The sequence below is a fragment of the Tiliqua scincoides genome, chromosome 1, assembly GCF_035046505.1.
Source record: "Tiliqua scincoides isolate rTilSci1 chromosome 1, rTilSci1.hap2, whole genome shotgun sequence".
Taxonomy (NCBI): domain Eukaryota; kingdom Metazoa; phylum Chordata; class Lepidosauria; order Squamata; family Scincidae; genus Tiliqua; species Tiliqua scincoides.
This window is the reverse complement of record NC_089821.1, coordinates 267,191,464-267,210,697: the sequence shown is the minus strand read 5'-3', so window position 1 is coordinate 267,210,697 and position 19,234 is coordinate 267,191,464. Positions and strand designations below refer to the sequence as shown.

Genomic DNA, 19,234 nt, shown 5'->3' with positions numbered 1-19,234 from the left:
CGCTGAGTAAAGAAATATTTTCTTTTGTCTGTCCTAAACCGCCCAACACTCAATTTTAGTGGATGTCCCCTGGTTCTGGTATTATGTGAGAGTGTAAAGAGCATCTCCCTATCCACTCTGTCCATCCCCTGCATAATTTTGTATGTCTCAATCATGTCCCCCCTCAAGCGTCTCTTTTCTAGGCTGAAGAGGCCCAAACGCCGTAGCCTTTCCTCATAAGGAAGGTGCCCCAGCCCCGTAATCATCTTAGTCGCTCTCTTTTGCACCTTTTCCATTTCCACTATGTCTTTTTTGAGATGCGGCGACCAGAACTGGACACAATACTCCAGGTGTGGCCTTACCATCGATTTGTACAACGGCATAATAATACTAGCCATTTTGTTCTCAATACCCTTCCTAATGATCCCAAGCATAGAATTGGCCTTCTTCACTGCCGCCGCACATTGGGTCGACACTTTCATCGACCTGTCCACCACCACCCCAAGATCTCTCTCCTGATCTGTCACAGACAGCTCAGAACCCATCAGCCTATATCTAAAGTTTTGATTTTTTGCCCCAATGTGCATGACTTTACACTTACTGACATTGAAGCGCATCTGCCATTTTGCTGCCCATTCTGCCAGTCTGGAGAGATCCTTCTGGAGCTCCTCACAATCACTTCTGGTCTTTACCACTCGGAAGTACTTTGAACTTACACCTGCCAAACAGTAGGTGTAGATCTGAGGAGACCCCATGGTGGCAGTTGAGGCTTTCCTAGGGGTAAGCCAACAAAGGTTTACATACCCCAAAGAGACCTTTCTGACTCTCCCCCCCCTCACGAATACAGCACACACTCCATTGGTGTGGGTGCATTGGTGGCGGGAGGATTTGGGTAAGATTGGGCTGTTGTCACACCCTTGCTCACTCTCAACATCAGGAATATTTGAGTGATCCAGTTGATCTAATGCAAAAAGCCAGCCAACACCAGCAGGAAGGAGGCAAAGACCAAAAGAGTAATCCATGCATAGAAGCGGTGGGCAGTCTCCTCTGTGGGTGAATGCTATAGGTTGACAGGATTGTTTAATTGTTGAATTTTTTTTCTTGTGGCAGGGTATTGGTTCTCCTGTGCCACATTAGTTGGAGAATTACTGATGACAACCCTGTGGAATTGTTATCTTTCTCTAGGATAGTGGCCCTCTAGGCCACTTGCTGTGAGTCTTTCCCACAGGCCTTATTGACAGCTGTCTCCCCTCTGCCTCCAGGCTGCTCCTGGCTATCACATGGCAAAAATGATTATCAAACTGATTACCTCCATTGGAGAAGTGGTGAATAATGACCCTTACATTGGAGACAGACTGAAAGTCCTCTTTTTGGAGAACTACAGAGTGTCCCTTGCTGAGAAAGGTAGGATGACTCTGGCTTAATCTCATGGTCTTGCATGCAAACAAGAAAGCAAATACCTTCTTCTGTAAGTACCATTGCCCAAGTAGATGGCACACTTGAACAGCAACAACACTGGATGCGGTAGCTGCAACATTTGTGTCATTTGCTGTAACTGCACAATTCAGATGTGGATACAAAAGGTATTGTTAAAAAAAAAACTGGCCTGTTTTAGTAATGGATTGCTTTTTTCACTCCAACCTCCATCTCAGTGATTCCTGCTGCAGATCTGTCTGAACAGATCTCCACAGCTGGGACTGAAGCCTCAGGGACAGGAAACATGAAATTCATGCTGAATGGAGCACTCACCATTGGGACCATGGATGGCGCCAATGTGGAAATGGCCGAAGAAGCCGGCAAAGAGAATCTGTTCATTTTTGGCATGCAAGTGGATGATGTGGAGGCGATGGACAAAAAAGGGTTCGTATGGACCTGTTAGGGTGTCTCTGTAGAACATAAGGCTGTGTAACAAACCATTACTTCTATGGAGCAGTGGCAGCAACTTCTGCCTTATTCTGTGGTGTCTCCAGTTCTTACCCTCCCTCAGTTACCTGAAAGTGGCGCAAATGCAGTGAAGGAAGAGAGTGAGCTTTGCTTCAGGAGGGCAAGTCTTTTGCAGGGATAGAGTTGCCAACTCTGACTGAAGCTGCTCCTGGAGATTTTTTTTCTTCCCAACATGACGTAATGTTTTTAAGCAAAGAAGGATTACTTTCAGTAATCACTTTGAATTGATGCTGATTCCTCAAGTCTCCAAGCCAGCCCTATGCAGGGGAGACGTTCTGTGTATATTGTAAATATATATGAATATACACTCACATATATGCTAAATATATGAAACTTCCTTCTCCCAAGACCTTTTTTTCCCTTTTAGCTCCGTACTGTCTACACAGGCCTGCATCAGCAATCCAGGGTTCTAGACAAGGGTCTTTCCTAGCCCCTACCTAGAGTCACATAGGATTGAACCAGGGATTTGTACATGGAAATACACATGCTATCTTTGGGCTATGAACCCCCCACTTCTCCTTAAAAAAACAATATTAGGTGAATGTTTGCTCTGATTCTGGAGGGAGGGGGGGAGAGAGAGAGAGAGAGAGAGAACTCATACTGTCTTAAGAATAATAGATACTTAATTTCTTTAAAAATACTTTATTCTAAATGCAGAAAAAGTGATCACATGTCATTATTCCCACATATTCATGAAATCTTCAACCATCACTCCAATAATATGTTAATTAATGGGAAAAATACACATAATCAATAAAACGGTGCCTATTTTTATATCATTAAGTCTGTCGTTAAAGCAGTGCACCACCTCAGAGACTCCTCTTGTGCTTATATAAAGGCATCAATAGGTGCATCAAATTACTTATCCTAAGGCCATGATTTCTTTCCCAGGCCTATCACAATGCATGGAAAAAATGCTTTCTAAAAATGAAGAAAAATAATTTTTTTTAAAGTCTTATTGTCTGTAAAGTCACATCTGTAAAAACATCTAAAGTATACTAGGCACTGTATATTGCATACATATGTATATACATATAAAAACATACATATATTGCATACACATTACTGGTTTCCACTACTGTTCCCATAAGTATAGTATTGGTGAATCTTTTGATAAGAAACTATTATTAATAATAAGGCCACATCCTCTCTTTGTCTTTATCTCCTCAGGTACTCCCCTAGGAATCTTTTCCAGTTTGTCAGGAAAGCAGCTGTAGCTGAGGGACAGAGCATAAGCTTTGTGTGTAAATAGTCCTCAGTTCAGTCCCTGACCTTTCCAGTTAATGGGTTGTGAAAAGCCTCCTCCAGAGGCCCTCAGGGATGACCAGCCAGTGTAGAAAATACTGGGTGGGGTGGAGTGAAAGTCTGAGTTGTTGAGGGCAGCTTCCTGTGCCCACAATTTGGTTTATTTGGAGACAAGTCAGGTTTGTGTTTGTCTTTTCAGCAAAGTGTACATAGCAATTTGTTTTCCTCCAGCAGATACAACAAAAGCCTGAGGATATCTTTAGTATAATTTAATAATATTAGCATTATTAAAAACAACATGAAACACAGCAGATATCATTGACTGGCATTAAGTAACTGATACTCAAGCTGAGCCCTAAGTATCAATGACATAGTTGTGCAATATGGACTGTACAATGTTCCTAAAAGCACCATTTTTTTTTTGCAAATCAGATGTTGTTAATTATTATTCAGGTACAATGCAAAGGACTATTATGACAGGATCCCAGAACTCAGACAAGCTATTGATCAAATGAATAGTGGCTTCTTCTCACCAAATGAACCAGGCTGCTTCCGAGATGTGGTCAACATGTTGATGTACCATGACAGGTAAGAGCCAACAATCTAGTATCTGAGCTATGCACAGTAAACCAGAAGTGGGCTCTGTCACTCCGTTAAGAGAGGGCAGGCACATTCCTTTCCTGCAGCTCATGGTGTCGCTTTCCATGTTCCTTGGCAGGCAACCAGCCAGCCAGCCCTGTATTAGCATCCTATGGTAACTTTTCCCCTTACCTCTGGGTAAGGCGCCTTTGCCCCATAGGTCTCCTCGGACTTGCGCCACTACCTGAGGTGGCGCAAGTCTGAGGAAAGCGGAGTGGCTTCAAGCCGCTCAGAAATGCCTGGGAAAGGGGGTTGGGATCCAGCATAACTGCTGGATCCCAGTCCCGCCTCCTGCTCCGCCTCCGGCATTTTCCCGCTCCCCACCCGCCCCTGCTTACAAATCATTATAAGCTCTCAACTTTTTTTGTATAAACAGAAAAGCCAGGGTATATTAGCTTAATAAATAAAATGCATGGTTATTTAAGGCTGATCCACCACACATTTTTTTTCTCCATGATCTTGCCTTTTTCTCTACTGTGCCTCTGAGTTAGCAGTGCTGTTCTCTGAGCTTCTAAGCTGGGGCAGTCCTGAGCTCATTTATACTCTGTTTCAGGTTTAAAGTGTTTGCTGATTATGAAGCCTATATCAGATGTCAAGGGCAGGTGGACCAGCTGTACATGGTAAGGCTGAGCGTGATCCCTGTGGGAGCAAATGGTTGCTTTATAAGAAAAAAGGCTTCCCTGTGGACACAGACCAATTCTAAAGTGCCCTTACACTATTGAAGCAAATGTGCTGGTGGCATAAAATGCTTTATGGCAGTTGCAAGCTTGTAGCCCTAGTGGGAGCAGCTGGGTTGCTACCACAAGCAACAAACGGCAGCCTACCAGTGGACCCTACACAGCCCCTAGTGCCAATAAGTTGGGGGGGGGGGTTGGAATGGGAGCAGATCAAGATCTGGAAGGGGTGGTATAAGGGCAGTGGTGTCATCAATATCCTATCCCCCTTCCATTCCTCAATCCACCTTCCCAGATCCTTACCCCTGGGTAAGAGATCCACCTTACCCCTGGTTATGGGAACAAACTGATAGCCTGACAACAACCCAAATTCTTTAGGCTCTAGAAGCTCTGTTTTGTAGGTCCACTTTGGACACTTAAGTATTTATTTTTCTTTTAAATTAAAAGCTTGTATGCTTTTCTGTATTGCCTAGTCAGTCCCCCCAGTATGTAGAAATGATCGCTGCCCCTGATCTTTGAACAAACCCGTTTTGCTTTCGAAGTGCTAGGCACTTGACTACTGGAGTTTGCTATTAGATAAGTAGACAAAATCATCACCTGCCTTAAGGCAGTTGAACTTCCTTTGCTGAAGTTCTCAAACTACCAAACTTTCCAACTATTTGCACATTTTCTTCCCAGAATCCAAGAGAGTGGACTAAAAAGGTAATCAAGAACATTGCATGCTCTGGCAAGTTCTCCAGTGACAGGACAATTACGGAGTACGCCAGAGAAATCTGGGGAGTGGAGCCATCTGCTGTGAAGATCCCACCACCCAACATCCCCAGGGAGTAACCTGCTGCAGAAGTACCTGCAAACACCCTGGTTGGCTTGCCCTAAGGCACTCCTGCTTCCCAGCAAATTTTCCACAGATGAATTCAATGTGCATTTTACCACCTGATGATAGTTTCATAGTTTATAAGGACTGGTGGTTGGTTGAAATGCAGACAACTGATGTTCTGGGTGATGGAAAGAAGAAAGTGGGGAGTCAATCCAGGCCTTGCTGTCTCGGGTAAAATGCAAGACTTGAAGCGTTGACCTCTAGAAAGGAAAGTCGGATAAGGCCATTCTAACTCTTAAAGCTCTTATTTAACCAATGCTGTTTATTTGCATGTACTGTATGTTGATGGTACCTGAACTTTCAGATCTTTTGGTTCACACACTTGCCCCTCCCGCTTTGCTAATTAGGAGATGCCTTGTGAACAAAGCCAAGTATTGGATGTGATAGTGTTTCTTGAATTAGTTCCTCTATCTAAGCAGGTGCTGCCCTCTGAAAGGAGGTCATCTGGAGCCCTTCTAAGACCCAGAATAGCAGAATTCCCAAAGTGTTGTTTTAAAGAATTTCTGTCTTGTCTGCTTTTAGACTGTTGTTGCTGGCCACGCCTCTCCCCCCCTACCCCAAGCAGTGGTACTATTTAATGTGTACCCATTTCAGCAAGCCATTTGCATGAGCTGCAATTGATCTTTTTTTTTTTTAAATAAAAACATCACTAGCAATTGAATAAATATATGAAAAGAGCTGGTAACGGGATATCTGACCTGTGTAGAGAACTTCACAGGGGAACATGAACAGTAATTAACAGTGCTGAAAGCAGTGTTCAGCTGAAAGGCACCACAGTCACAATGCACTGTGAAAGTGTGAAGTCTTTACCATTTCTCCTTGTTGTAATCTCCATAGCACAAGCCTGTACGATGGGTGACCTGTTAAGACAGGTGTTTCCTGCTTGACCTACCAGTTGCAAGGCAAGTAGCAAAATTTGGAGTCTTGTTGACCCCTGATGGACTGCCAAGCTTGGCTGGTGGGTAATATTTGGCTTTATAGGCTTATTACAGTCTTTGTCTGCTGTGCGTGGAAGTCCACACAATTGCTCCTACCTTATTAAAAGACAATGAAACCTACCATTCAAGACCCTTGGGTTTTAATTTCAGCAATGCCAAGAATTCCGTTCATCTAGGCCAACTCTCGCAGTCTCTTCTGGTAAATGACACATTCATCCGTAAGAATTCAGGACAATTGACTGGAGAAGTGTATAATCCCACCTGGCCTAGACCGGCCATTTAATTTGCACTTTAAAGCAAAATATTGGGATGTGAAATTTCAGACAGATGATTGATTGTATGTTGCTGATAACTTCTAGAACCAGAGGGTTCATTAAGTGCAATTTTTCTTTATAGATGTATTAGTAAAAATTGTACCTAGTTAGTCCTTCATTTTAACAAAATGTTGAAAAACAGGCTATGAAGTATTCAATCACCTTGTCTTTTCTACTTCTCATTAGACTGATTCTTAGGTTGCTTTGCACATGGGCAACAAGCACCAGATTGGTGTGCTGAGAGGTTGGCTGTATCCCTTTTCCCCCCTCAACAGATGGTTTGTACAGTCATCCGTGATAACCCCATTGCCTGCCGAAAGGCCTTACTGAAGCATGTGATCAGCATTATCAAATCTGACCACAGTGGCCTGTGGAATTAGGAGGAATTCTAACCCCTAACCACAGAGGAATTAGGAGCTGGTGCAGCAGCCCTGCGCATCCACTACTTGGTGCTGAAATACCCTATGAAATCTGTCAACTGAGATTTATAGAATGACAAAACCATCAAGGCCAGTTGTTATCACTGTTATAAATAATTGTCACATAGTTCCAGAAACCATAACATTAGACAAACCAACATCCTTGGTTGTCACTTTTGTTAGGGCAATCTAACATATTTTCGTATTTTAAAAATTGCCACAATTTTTTAAAAAATTGCCACAGCAAAAGACACAACCTTAATCTTGATATCAGTGTCTCTATCAGCAGGTAACTTTCTGTTGCATGGATTGTAGATGTGCTTTATCTGCACAGATTCATTGTGTAAGGCAGTGGTTTTAAACATTCTACCTTCACCTCAGTCCAACTCCTGCCTTCTGCAAGGGAGTCTGGCTCCTGTTGTGGACCACAGCTGCTCTGCAGACACTGGCCTGGTTTGTTATTCCTCACTGTGTGAATTGAGAGTGCACGCTAGAGCACACACCCAATGCTCCCTTAAGGCTACTTGCATTGTAGGGCAATACCAGTAGTGGCAGGTGAGATGGCTACCTGGAAGTAGGGGACTTCTAGTTTCATTTAAATAAAGAGTCCCACGCTTCCAGGTTTTAATGCAGCAAACAGAGCTGTAGTTACCCCATGAACCGCATCACTTGGTGGTGTTCTCATTAAGTGAGGAACTTCAGTTGTGAAACAGTCCTGAAGGCACTTAAGAGGTTTGTGTAACGAAGTAATTCTGTTGTTCGACTGGGGGGGGGGGTTTGCAGGTAGAGGAATGGTTAGGGCAATCACACTGTATATCACACATTACGAGAAGGGATGTATGTTACTTGTTTTTTCTTATTCATTTTATCAGGAGAACAAAAATAACAGACATGTTTCTTTGCAATATTATTAGAGAATTGTTTCTAGCTTGCTAACAGTCTGTATTTCTATTTGTCTTGTCTTGCAATCCATATAAAATTCCAAATAAGGAAATTGAATGTCCTTCCTGGCATGGCAAGAGACTGAGTTAATGAAGAAATTATGCAAGAGTATTTTGTTTTAATGTACTTGTAAGCAACCAAGAATGACATTGCAGATGAAGCTGCATCATGCAGCAAGCATAAGATGTTGTCTGCCTGCAGATGTTCCACTCCCCTCTATGTCTTCACACTGTACCTTGACCAACAATTTACTGACCATTACTGAGATTGTATGGTCCATGTTCTAACACTGCACATCTTCCTTCAAAGATGGCATCTCCTCAAACAAGAAGTGACTTGCACTGAGCTGAATTGGTGGTGACTGAATTTCTGACTTACATTTATTTTGCAAGCAATGGAGCATTTTGGTATTTGTCACTGTCACAGCATTTGCAGAACTATGGAAATTCTTTAAGTTGGAGTGTATGTATGCTTTTACTATATTATTAGTGTTATTCTCTTGTGCATTCAAAAGCATTAAAATAAATCACACAAAGAACATGTTTCTCTTTATTTTCCTGCGATTATATAGCATTATGGAGTTAACTACTACAAGTCAATTTGATGGTCACCAGAATGGAGAGCTGTGGAAGAGGATTGGTCCCCTAGCTATCCTCAAGGAACAATTTCCACACTGACATATCCATTGTCCTTGCAACAGCAGGTTCTTCAACTTCAAAAGCAGATTCTTGCCTGAGGCTGCTGAATTGGAATTCCCATGCAGCTGTTATGCTCAGAAACTTGTGCATAACTTTTCATACTAAATAGCTGGGGATGGGAGGCTGATCCAGATGAGGACCACTGTTTAGGAGAAGAGCTTTAACCTTCCACTGCTGAAGTTCCACTTGGCACTAATTCTCCCCAGTCAGATTCTATTTAATCATAAAGGAAAGCTCCCACATGAAATAGAGGGGTCCCAATCCAGAGTGGGATCATGGCTAGGGTGAAGGCCCCTTTGCCATGGTCCCAATGCAAATTGCGCACACGCACAGTCCTCATCTGTACAACAAGTTCAGTGTTCCCACTGACACCCTTAGCATGTACTTGGGCTCCCTGCAGAACTTAATTGAATGTGCACTGGCTTGCTCCCAAATGGGAATGGGTTATTTCTACTCTGCTTGGATATCTGTTCTCCTCCTGGTTAGATCTGCATTCCTCTATATCCACCAAATAAAAGTACTGCTTCACACAGAAGCTTATCCCACAGTAGGGGATGAGTGGGGGATGAATGTTTAAAAAAATTCCCAGAAAAATATAAGCAGCTACAGTAGAATGGAACACTATGTGTGTGTACTTAGTCTGCAGCACTTGCACCACTGTGTCTCCAAGGGCCCCTCACCTATTGAAATGAACCAACGCCCATTCCCCTTAGAGGGAAGATGATCCAGTGTGTCTGCCATGAGCTCACTCCCCTCCCAATTTATCCAACTGCTTCAAAGCAGAGGGAACACTGGCATATATGGCCCTAGGCATATGTCTCAACTTGCCTCCTATTCTGCTCAGGTCCTTTGAAAAAATTTTCAGGGTAGCACTTGAGGACTCCAGCTGCTCCATCACTGCTATTATTCTATGATAAACCCCTAGGACTGTATTACTCTCCCTTTACTACACTTCTGGCCACCATACTTTTTTTTTTTTTTTTTGCTTCAGTGGACCAAACATGCCTGTGCCTCTTGCAATTTGTCATGATGCTAGTGTGGTTTTTTGTTTTTAATCAAGTGATGTGATTACAGTAGTAGCAGCTTCTCAGAAAAAGAGCCAGAATACGGGCATCAATGATGCTGGCATATTCCCAGGGTGAGCTTAAGGTTTTCCAGGTAATATGTAATCACGACAAACAGTCTTTGGTGGGCAGGAATTCAGTTGAGTATTAAGTTCTCATCCAGCAACTACAGAGCTCTATACCTGGAAAGGGATCATTACCAGGCAGATACATTCAACTTTGTTTGCAGCCTTTGGTATACAAAGTAATATAGCCTAGGAAGACACCACAACAATAATATGCTTTATTGTAGGTAACACAGATGATTGTAGGTAAGAAGCATCAAGTAACTCCCACAATTTTTCCTTTCAGATAAGAAATCTCTTTTCAGATGCATATATTTGCTCCTCATCCTTTGTGAGGGGTACATTCCAGAGTAGAGCTAAAATCATGTATACTCAAAATTGCCTTGAAAACCCCTTCCATCTGGAAAATATGTACAGTCTCAAAGGACTACAAGCAACATGCTGGAACAGAAATCAGTGGAAAGAACAGCAGCTTCACTCACCCATCTCATACTCTCAGGCATGAATTCAGTAAGTGGAACAGCACTACTTAAACTGCTGTGCTTTTTTTTGGTTTGCCAACCTCATGCATTTGAATTTGCCAAGTCAGCTGCACCTAAGACAGGGGTGCCTGTACTGAAAAATATCTTAATTTCTCAGCTATCCACATAACACTTGCTTGTAAACCCATATAACTGTCTTCCTGAAGAAACCTGAGAATGGTTGTTGAAAGGTCCCCAACTGCCTCATTCACATTTCCTAAGTTCATTTGGTAAAAATGACAAAGGGCCATGAAAGCCATGGAAGTTTGCAATGTTGCTAGGGCCTACAGGATTTAATATAATATGGAAGCTTCTCAGACCGAGGATAGAAAGGCCACTTCTGTACCTGCTATGGGTAGGATGTATACATAATTTCACTTATGTTAACCATGATTCAATAATTTCTTCCTTCTGTTGGTCACAGCTGTCTGAGATACCTCTTACAAGCATGACCATTACATTAGAAATAGAAGAGGGCAAACAAAGAGAATTAAAATTATACTATAGTATTACTGTGGATCTTTTCAGTCACAAATATTCCACTTATCCTTTTAAGAAAAATGACTGAATTTGCTTACTGCATTTTTGAAGAGGAAAAAATGGGCAGCTTTTATAACAGGTCCAGAAACCTGAAAATGTTTTTGCATGGAACTTATAAGTACTTTGAAACTTATCTGCAGACCACTGGTTGTATATGTTGCATGAATGTGCCTAGATAGCAGAAGTCTGAATATTCATTTTTAAAGTAGCCTTTCTAAATAATTCAGAATCGCCAGTGCACTACACCATCTAGAGCAGTGTTTCTCAACCTGTGGAACAGATACCACCAGTGGCACTTGGGGTGGTGTCTGATGGTACTTGCAGGAGCCTTGGACACCTGCTGCCCAGCAGCGAGTCCCAGAATGCAAACAGTGGCAGGAAGCTCCAAAGCATGCTTTTCTGCTCTCAGAAAAGTTCTCCTGTCCACTCTCTTACAGGTTTTTGTTGCATTGCACCTGGCCTTCCAACTCATAAGTAACTGGTAATGATGTCATCACCAGTTATTCCAGTGGTACTTCAAAAAGGTGGACCATGCAAAGTGGTATAGCAGAGGGCAAATGTTGAAAAACACTGATCTAAGCACGGGTAGACAACCAATGAGTGGCAGGCTAGATTTACCCATAGTCCCAAAGAGATATATTCCCCTGGTTTACACTGGTTGTTAAAAAAAACAAAAACTCAAGCTTGTAATTCTAACTCTGTAAGGCTTACAGTGTAAGCAGACCAAGGGTAGAAGGTTCCGTTGGGAATCATTTTTGTCTGACATGCATCTCTCCATGCCATGCCCATCTTTTTACTTAGCTCTATGGCCTAAGATGTTCACACACATGTATATCAAATATGCATGTGTTCTTACTATTGACAGACCAGATATTTGGCCCATATGCAGAAGGAGGTAGCTGACCCCTTATGAAATGCATTCCCAACATTTAGAAAGAATATGAAAAGTGGACAAGATTCAGGAATATGTGATCCAATGGGTGCTTTTCCCAACACTTTGCAGTTGGATGTATGCCATTATGTATGCTCCATCAGTTTTAACCCAGGATGGTTTAAAACCTTGTCGGCCAGCAGAGGAAGACAAACTACCTTCAAATGCTACTTAAAAGGGATCAAGGAAAGACTCATAAAGGAAATAGCCTATTCCATTTGTTCCAGATACATCCTGCTTCCACTGATCCAGAAACTCTCTTGCAGAAGACACCAGAGCTGACAAGAGTGAGTTTTGTCTCAGATTTATAGCCAACTTTCCTGTCCCCCATCCTACCGACTATATGGGTAAATAGGTATTGTTATAAGATGCTGCCAAATCTAATAGTATACAAGAAGCTGCAGCAAGGAGTAGCCAAAAGGCCATCTGAGCCAGCAGAACTCCACTCAAAATTATTTCAGTCCCTTCCAACACATCCACCATTTTAAAACTCTGCATTTCTTTGGATTTTTAGTGACTTTGTTGTTCTCGGCCTGTCCAGCCATTTCCAAAGGCAGTTAACTTACATTTTTAAAAAAGGGCACCAAAACAGAAGTTAGAAGTCATTTGTTTTATTAAAACTACACACTTTAAACATTTCCATTTCAATGCATGTTACTGGCCTAATAATTGGAATGTATGTGCCGGAATAAATCTGATGCATGCTTTGGAATCATAATTGTTGTTGCATGGGAGGAGTTAATATTTCCACATTGCTTTGTAATTTCCTCAACACTAAGATGACAGCAGCAACAGCAGCAGTATTAGATGGAATGTACCATAGCTTTCAACAAAAGTGAAAATAATGTTTTGCCCTTGTCAGTGTAGTCAACAAAAGTGCACAAGTGGTTAGAAGGATAGAAAAGATGGAAATTTAAGTGACATTATAAGCTCAGAGGTCATTATGAATCAAAATTTCAGTAGACTCCACTAGAGCAGAAAGTCTCAACGCAAAGAATAAGCTTCTGCCTGCTGAGCAATTATGATGAACTGGCAAGATAGAAGACTGATGATGCATGCAAAAACCAGTTTGATTATTCCGTGTACCGAAAATATTAGCAAACAGCAACCTCTATATTTTTCAGGCTGAAGAAGTCACTTTTGAACACTAGTATCTAAGACTATTATGCCCAATATTGTAATTTATGGAATTACACACTTCAGTACCAGCTCCACAAAACATGGGGTTACTGTAAAGCAATCTGACCATCATCTACACTGCCCGTTTGATTCCTTCTACGCATAAGGTTTCAAACTGCCTGTTAGGCTGCACCTGCATGAATGGTGACCCAGAATCATGAGGTGTCAAAGGTAATCCTGAACTTGTCACGTGGTAGGAAGACATGGCACGTTTCAGCAAGAGCCACAGTGAAATGGAAACCATCTGGGGTTAGTTCTGCATCAGGAAGAATCTTCTCCAAATACCTTCACAGGTTCTAAACTGATACAAGATCTTCCTAATATTGATGTGCTACTGTATTAAAAAACAAAGCAGTAAAGTCAACACTGAACAGCAAAGATTATTACAGATGCTGCCTAAGCAAACAGCCTCATCTGCCCACTATCTGGTAACTCTTTTGCTATAAACTGTTCATTTTGCAAGGAGCAAAAATAGGTTCGGTAGATGGATCTATGACCAATTTCATGAGGTTTTAGAGAACAGTTTGGCCAAGACTAGTGAGACAGATATATGAAGACCAGATTCTGTATCCCAAGTAACTTTATGCTGCCCTTACTTTCCAACACAGCAATAACTGTGTGCTAAAATAAAGAATTCTTTGCACCAGGCCTGTGCCAACCTAAAGGGAACAACCAAAGCTGGTCATAAGTTTTCATTTAGTGCTTGCTTTTAATAATAAAGACAAAACTAAATCAATATTTACTCTTTTAAACGGACATGAATTATTTCAATGAACAAGGACAAGATGCAATCAACAGTATGTTGGGTCCATCTGGATAAAGTCATACAACCATTGAGATAATGGTTAAGTCAGAAAGACTGTTACTCCCAAGGGGGGAAAATTACCAAATTTGCCAAAGAGATCATATTCAAGATCAAATCTACAAAGTGAAATCTTTTATTTAGAAAACCAGAAAGTTTTTGACCAGCTTTAATGGACCTGAGAATTTTAAGAAATAGCTGGGTTGGGGGTGGGATGGGAATGAAGAATCATGATTATTAAGGATGGATACCAATTTTCTCACCCCTAAAGTGCTTGCGTCACTCTCTATAATTAGAGGAGACTGGAAGACATCTTCACCACAGTGGAAAAATGAATGCTCCACCCATTCTAGACTCAGGTTAAAGACAACTTTCTTCTCTTTACAATAATTCAAATAACCAAGTGTGTAATTCAAGGAACCTGTACATCTTAAAGACAAAGGTTTGAAGGCAAGGAGAAAGAATCTCAAAGAAGATATATCTTATGAGATACAATAAAAGGTTGAATATATTATTTATACATGGGAAACAGCTATGGAACATGAAAGCAAGGCAGTATAGAAAGGTAAACCAAATCACAATTAAATTAGCACTATTAAATAGTTGCCTCCTTTTAAAGAAGAAATATCCTTCATTTCATTGCCATACATTCTCCTGCTACTATCGTGATCTCTGAAAGTCTGCAAACTAATTTAAAGAATGAACCACCCTCAGCAACTCTCCAATTAGATTTGATAGAACAAACCAATTTGCACTGCACTAAAGTCTAACAAGACAACCGCCTGCAACACAAAAAGGTGCAGCACTGCAAGATTACAGCCACCACATTTTTGCTGATAACAATAGTCCACTTGCATTCCAGAGTGCCAGTTGTTCTGTACTGTATAAAGCAGCCATGACCCTGTACATGTTTGTAGGAATGTTTAAACTCTCAGGTGTTCTTTTTTGCCAAAGGTCTGTTGTGCTTGGACATAATTGTTCTGATTGGTTCAGTTGGCTGTTTGTTCTTTGAAAGAAGGGGGAGGAGAAAGTGAAGCTAACTACATTCTCTTTCTTCATATCTATTGCCCCAAGTGCTCGAGTTCCAAGGGTATGCATTAAGACTGAAGCAGAAATCCAGGGGTTAACCAGAGGCTTAAGAATGGCAGATTCTCTTTGAGACACACAATTTTAAACTGTAAAATGCAGGCTGTCTTCAATGACGGTGCCCATGTTCAGTTTTTCCCAGGAATTCCCTAGAAGAAAAAAGCTTCAATCATTTCCATATCACCAAATATTTTAGTAGTGACCATACAGCTTACGTATACCACATTAAAATGTACAACAGTGTTTCTCAAACTGTGGGTTGGGACCCACTAGGTGAGTCATGAGCCAATTTCAGGTGGGTCCCCAGTCATTTCAATATTTTATTTTGAATATATTAGACTTGATGCTACCATGGTATGTGACTGCATTTGGGGAAATGTTACAGACCTGTAATTTTAACAGACTACTACATATATGCTTTTAACAATGATAGGAAATGGGACTTATTCCTGGGTAAGGGTGGGTAGGATTGCAGCCTAGGATTATTAAAAATTTTCCTGCTTGATGATGTCACTTCTGGTCATGACATCACTTCCTGTGCGTCCTGACAGATTCTCATTCTAAAAAGTGGGTCCTGGTGGTAAATGTGTGAGAACCACTGATGTACAATACATATCGAACACTTTTGGGAGGGGCACTATGCCACAGCATTATCAGAGACAGACATCAGATGTCAAAACAATGCATCACTCGAAAACGAGACAAAACAGGAACCTTTTAGGCCCATGGAAAAAGGCATGAGAGGGGGTACAGGGTAGTTCTTAATAACCCAGTAAAACCCTCATAACTGAGGTGTACTATAAAGGCTCGCCCTCACACCACCATCCCTTTAACTCGGGAAGGCAGCACTTTTAGGAGAGCCCCCTCAGATGACCAAAGAGGCCAGGCTAGTACATATGGGAGAAGACAGTCCCTCAGATAATCTGGACCCAAACTGTAACCATAACACACATTACAAGTGACCCTGCTAATTACCGTAATATTCGAGGTAGTTCTGGGCTCCTGTAGATGTATTTATGCCTATAGCCAAGGTCTGTGTGAAATGGAACAAACTGTACTTTGTAATCGCGGAAACTCCGAGATGGGGCAGCAATATTGTACAGCTGTAATGTGTAACAAAACAAATGCAAGCTGATAAAACAGAAGTGTAGCCCAACTACTTAGAAATATTATACAGAAAGAATATTCAGGTCCAACCTTGTTATACACAAATTTTTTATACACTGATTTGACTCAACATGCAAATGAGAAGGAATGTGCTGATCCCTGGAGAAGGGGAAAATGCGTCTCTTTAAAATCACAGTTTAAAAAACTGCTTTTCTTGCTGTTGTAGAGAGACAGCCATGCAAGTGATCATTCCATTCTTCAGCTGAGCCAGGCAAAGGCAAGGGGTCCTTTGCATTTCTAACTGCTGACTGCTTCTCTACAACAGTAAGAAAAGCAGTTTTTAAACCATAATTATAAAGGGATGCACTTTTTAATGTTTTTATAATTGCTTTTATTTAACACATTTTATGGTACCAGCAGGGAGTCCCAGAATCAAACCCCTGTGAATGTCGACACACGACCTTATTAGGAGCAATGGAGGGGCAAGAAACCTGGAAGTGGGTCTTTAAATCTATTTTTTCACTGTTTTTTTTATCCACAGATTTTTTTTATCCACTAGAGGTTCTGGAACGGAACCCCAGTGGATAACAAGACACAACCTGTATTATACGATTATAACAACCTTAGATTTAGCAAACAAGCAATTTTGCGCATGCTAAAGTTTCTCTCTCCAATATACAGCGTATGCATCCTTAAGGCAGCAGCTCCCAAACTTGCCATGGTCACGGTACTCTTCTTTCACAGTGATCTCTTCTTCCCAGCTCTCCTGGGTGCCACCATCTTGGATCACATGAGACTTGCACAATCCAAGATGGTGATGTCCAGGAGAGCTGCAAAGAAGAGGTTGCCAGGGGCATCCCACAGAGCCCTCAGGCTCCACAGCGCAGTTTGGGAACCACTGCCTAAAGGGTACCTATTCTAAGTCTAGAATTAAATGCCAATTAGTTGCAATACCCACTTATTATTCTGTAGTGCTCACAACTGGGGTGGTTAAATAATCAAATATGCCCCCAATATCAAATATGCCCCAATACAATACTCTTGTATTGAGTGCCTGTGGACTGAAATAAGGAACCTAATATTATTAGGATTAGTATTGGCATAACTGAACATACTCTAGGCCTTCATGACCCAAACTTGACTGCTGCAAGAAAGAAAAGCTGAGAGTAAGAGCTGGCAACTTTTCTGCTCATGCTACAGTTTCAGTCAGTCAATCATGCATTACAGATAACATGGATCTCTTGAACAGGCAGTTCTTTACTACAAGCACCACCTAGGGAAGAGTCATCTCTGTTAAACATGGAAAATCCACTGGGAATCAGTACCTTTCCCAAACTCATTTGGCTTTAAAATCAATTTCCCCCTCTCAGCAGCAGTAGTCAGGGTTTCAGTACACAAGTTCCTTGTAATTATATGTTCTGTCCCTAGTATATTAAGTATATTTATCGTTCTAGTTCATCCAGGATATTTACAGCTTAATGAGTAGAGATGAGAGACTAAACCTGACCTTCTTTCCAAGATGAAATGGTACAACAGGATCGTCTTCAGCATGAAGAATAAGCAGAGAGCATGAAATGTGTTTCACACTGCACAAAAACCCAAAATAAACTTGGATGAGATTACTTTCAATTCACCACTGTTAATTCACACTACTTGCAACATATCCACCATCTGCTTAGATATTAAAAATGTGCAATTTATTGCTAGCCTATTTTCCTCAGCCTGTCACACACAAAGGACATTTGTTTACTAACAATATATATGTAAGTACACAGAGCCCTTCTCAGAAGCTTCCATCAAGCATGGAACACTGCTCAGTGTCTTGGTTCCTTTGAGAAACATCCTCAAAGAAGAACCATCCTTGATTGGTTCAAAATCTCCACTTAAAAAGTCCAGCTAGTACAGCCAGGCCTAGAATTTGGGGGGAAAATGCTTGCAGAAGAAATAACCTAATGGTTTATGTGTCTGTACTGAAGAACACCTGAAGACCATGATTTACATCAGGGGTCTCCAAACCCTGGCCCAGGGGCCAGATGTGGCCTGCAGCAAGCCTCTACCTGGCCCACAGCCATACTCTGGTGCCCTGAGAGCCTCTGGCCCACTCAACTGAACACAACCTGAGCTGTGCTCTAGTCACATCTGGAGAGTGCTCTGAGGGCCAGGGAGGTTGCAGGCAGCCTCCCCATCCCTTAGAACGCCTTTTAAAGGCCTAAAAACATCACTTCCTGCTTTTCTTGAAAAACTGGAAGTAACATTTTGTTCCCTCTGAAGGCTGTAGATGGCTTTCTGGGAGTCAGGGAAGTCACCCCAGCACCCAGAACACGCTCTGGGTGATTCCTGTGATGCGCTGGTTCTGAGGTATTTACTCCTGTATATTTAAGTAAGCTGCTTGAGAGGTGGGAGAATGGGGGTCCATGTGAGCGAGTGCATTATTTTTGTGGTGTGTGTTGATGCTTGGAGAAATCCTGGCAGTTTCAGCCCATTCATTCATTCGTTTATTCATCTAAATTCCATCTCTAATGTATTTAAGTTGTATATTTAAAAAAAATTTTTCCGGCCCTCAACACTGTAGTCCTCTGGCCAAAATATTTGAGATATTTGATGTGGCCCTCTGGTCAAAAAGTTTGGAGACTCCGATTTACATCCAAGGAATGTAATTTAAGCAACCTCCAGTATGGTCTCTTTCCAGTTATACTTAGTGGAAACTTTGTACTTTTACTCCCTTCCCATTTTTGCATGGCCCACAGGTGTACACATTTGGTCCTTGCTGTGTATATGCAACATTGGGCAGAAGCAGCTTAACTAGAGTAGAGATCTATCACAAGAAGGTATCTGCAACACAGTGCACCCAAATGTGGCACCAGCTCTCAACCTCAGGTTCTGGCATCTAATGAAAATTGAAGATGCTGCTGATCTACATCATTTTGGGAGTGACACCTCTCAGGAATGTGGCAGAGGAGACAACCAGGAAAGCAGCGTCTAATCTCAATATGACTTTGTCCAAGTGAAATCCCATGAATGGGGAGGGTCAGATCACAAAGTGCACAGCTCATTGGATCCTCTGTGCTGCAGGAACAACTACTGGAAATACAGCTGTGAAGGTGAACAGTTCTGAGCGCACCATAACCATTGGCTCAAACAGCTCAACTAGAGACAAACTCCATGATGGAACCAGAAGTTAGATAAGAACGTAAGAACAGCCCCACTGGATCAGGCCATAGGCCCATCTAGTCCAGCTTCCTCTATCTCACAGCAGCCCACCAAATGCCC

The 19,234-nt window shown here is 41.8% G+C and overlaps 2 protein-coding genes across 3 annotated transcripts in view; one reads left to right on the top strand and one right to left on the bottom strand.

Annotated features, from left to right (window-relative positions):
- The window catches only part of PYGB (glycogen phosphorylase B), a 60,579-nt gene extending 52,070 nt beyond the window's left edge, over nt 1–8,509 (top strand). The window contains exons 16-20 of the mRNA XM_066625536.1: nt 1,242–1,383; nt 1,632–1,839; nt 3,622–3,756; nt 4,361–4,427; nt 5,160–8,509. Of these exons, the coding sequence (XP_066481633.1) occupies nt 1,242–1,383; nt 1,632–1,839; nt 3,622–3,756; nt 4,361–4,427; nt 5,160–5,312 (705 nt within the window). The 3' untranslated portion in view covers nt 5,313–8,509. The remainder of the gene's footprint in view (nt 1–1,241; nt 1,384–1,631; nt 1,840–3,621; nt 3,757–4,360; nt 4,428–5,159) is intronic.
- Nucleotides 8,510–12,385: 3,876 nt separating this feature from the next.
- The window catches only part of LOC136649084 (lysophosphatidylserine lipase ABHD12), a 58,158-nt gene continuing 51,309 nt past the window's right edge, over nt 12,386–19,234 (bottom strand). For both annotated transcript variants that reach the window (XM_066625502.1, XM_066625511.1), the window contains exons 11-13: nt 17,472–17,550; nt 15,833–15,960; nt 12,386–15,006 (exon numbers count right to left, since the gene is read on the bottom strand). In XM_066625502.1, the coding sequence (XP_066481599.1) occupies nt 14,967–15,006; nt 15,833–15,960; nt 17,472–17,550 (247 nt within the window). In that variant the 3' untranslated portion in view covers nt 12,386–14,966. The remainder of the gene's footprint in view (nt 15,007–15,832; nt 15,961–17,471; nt 17,551–19,234) is intronic.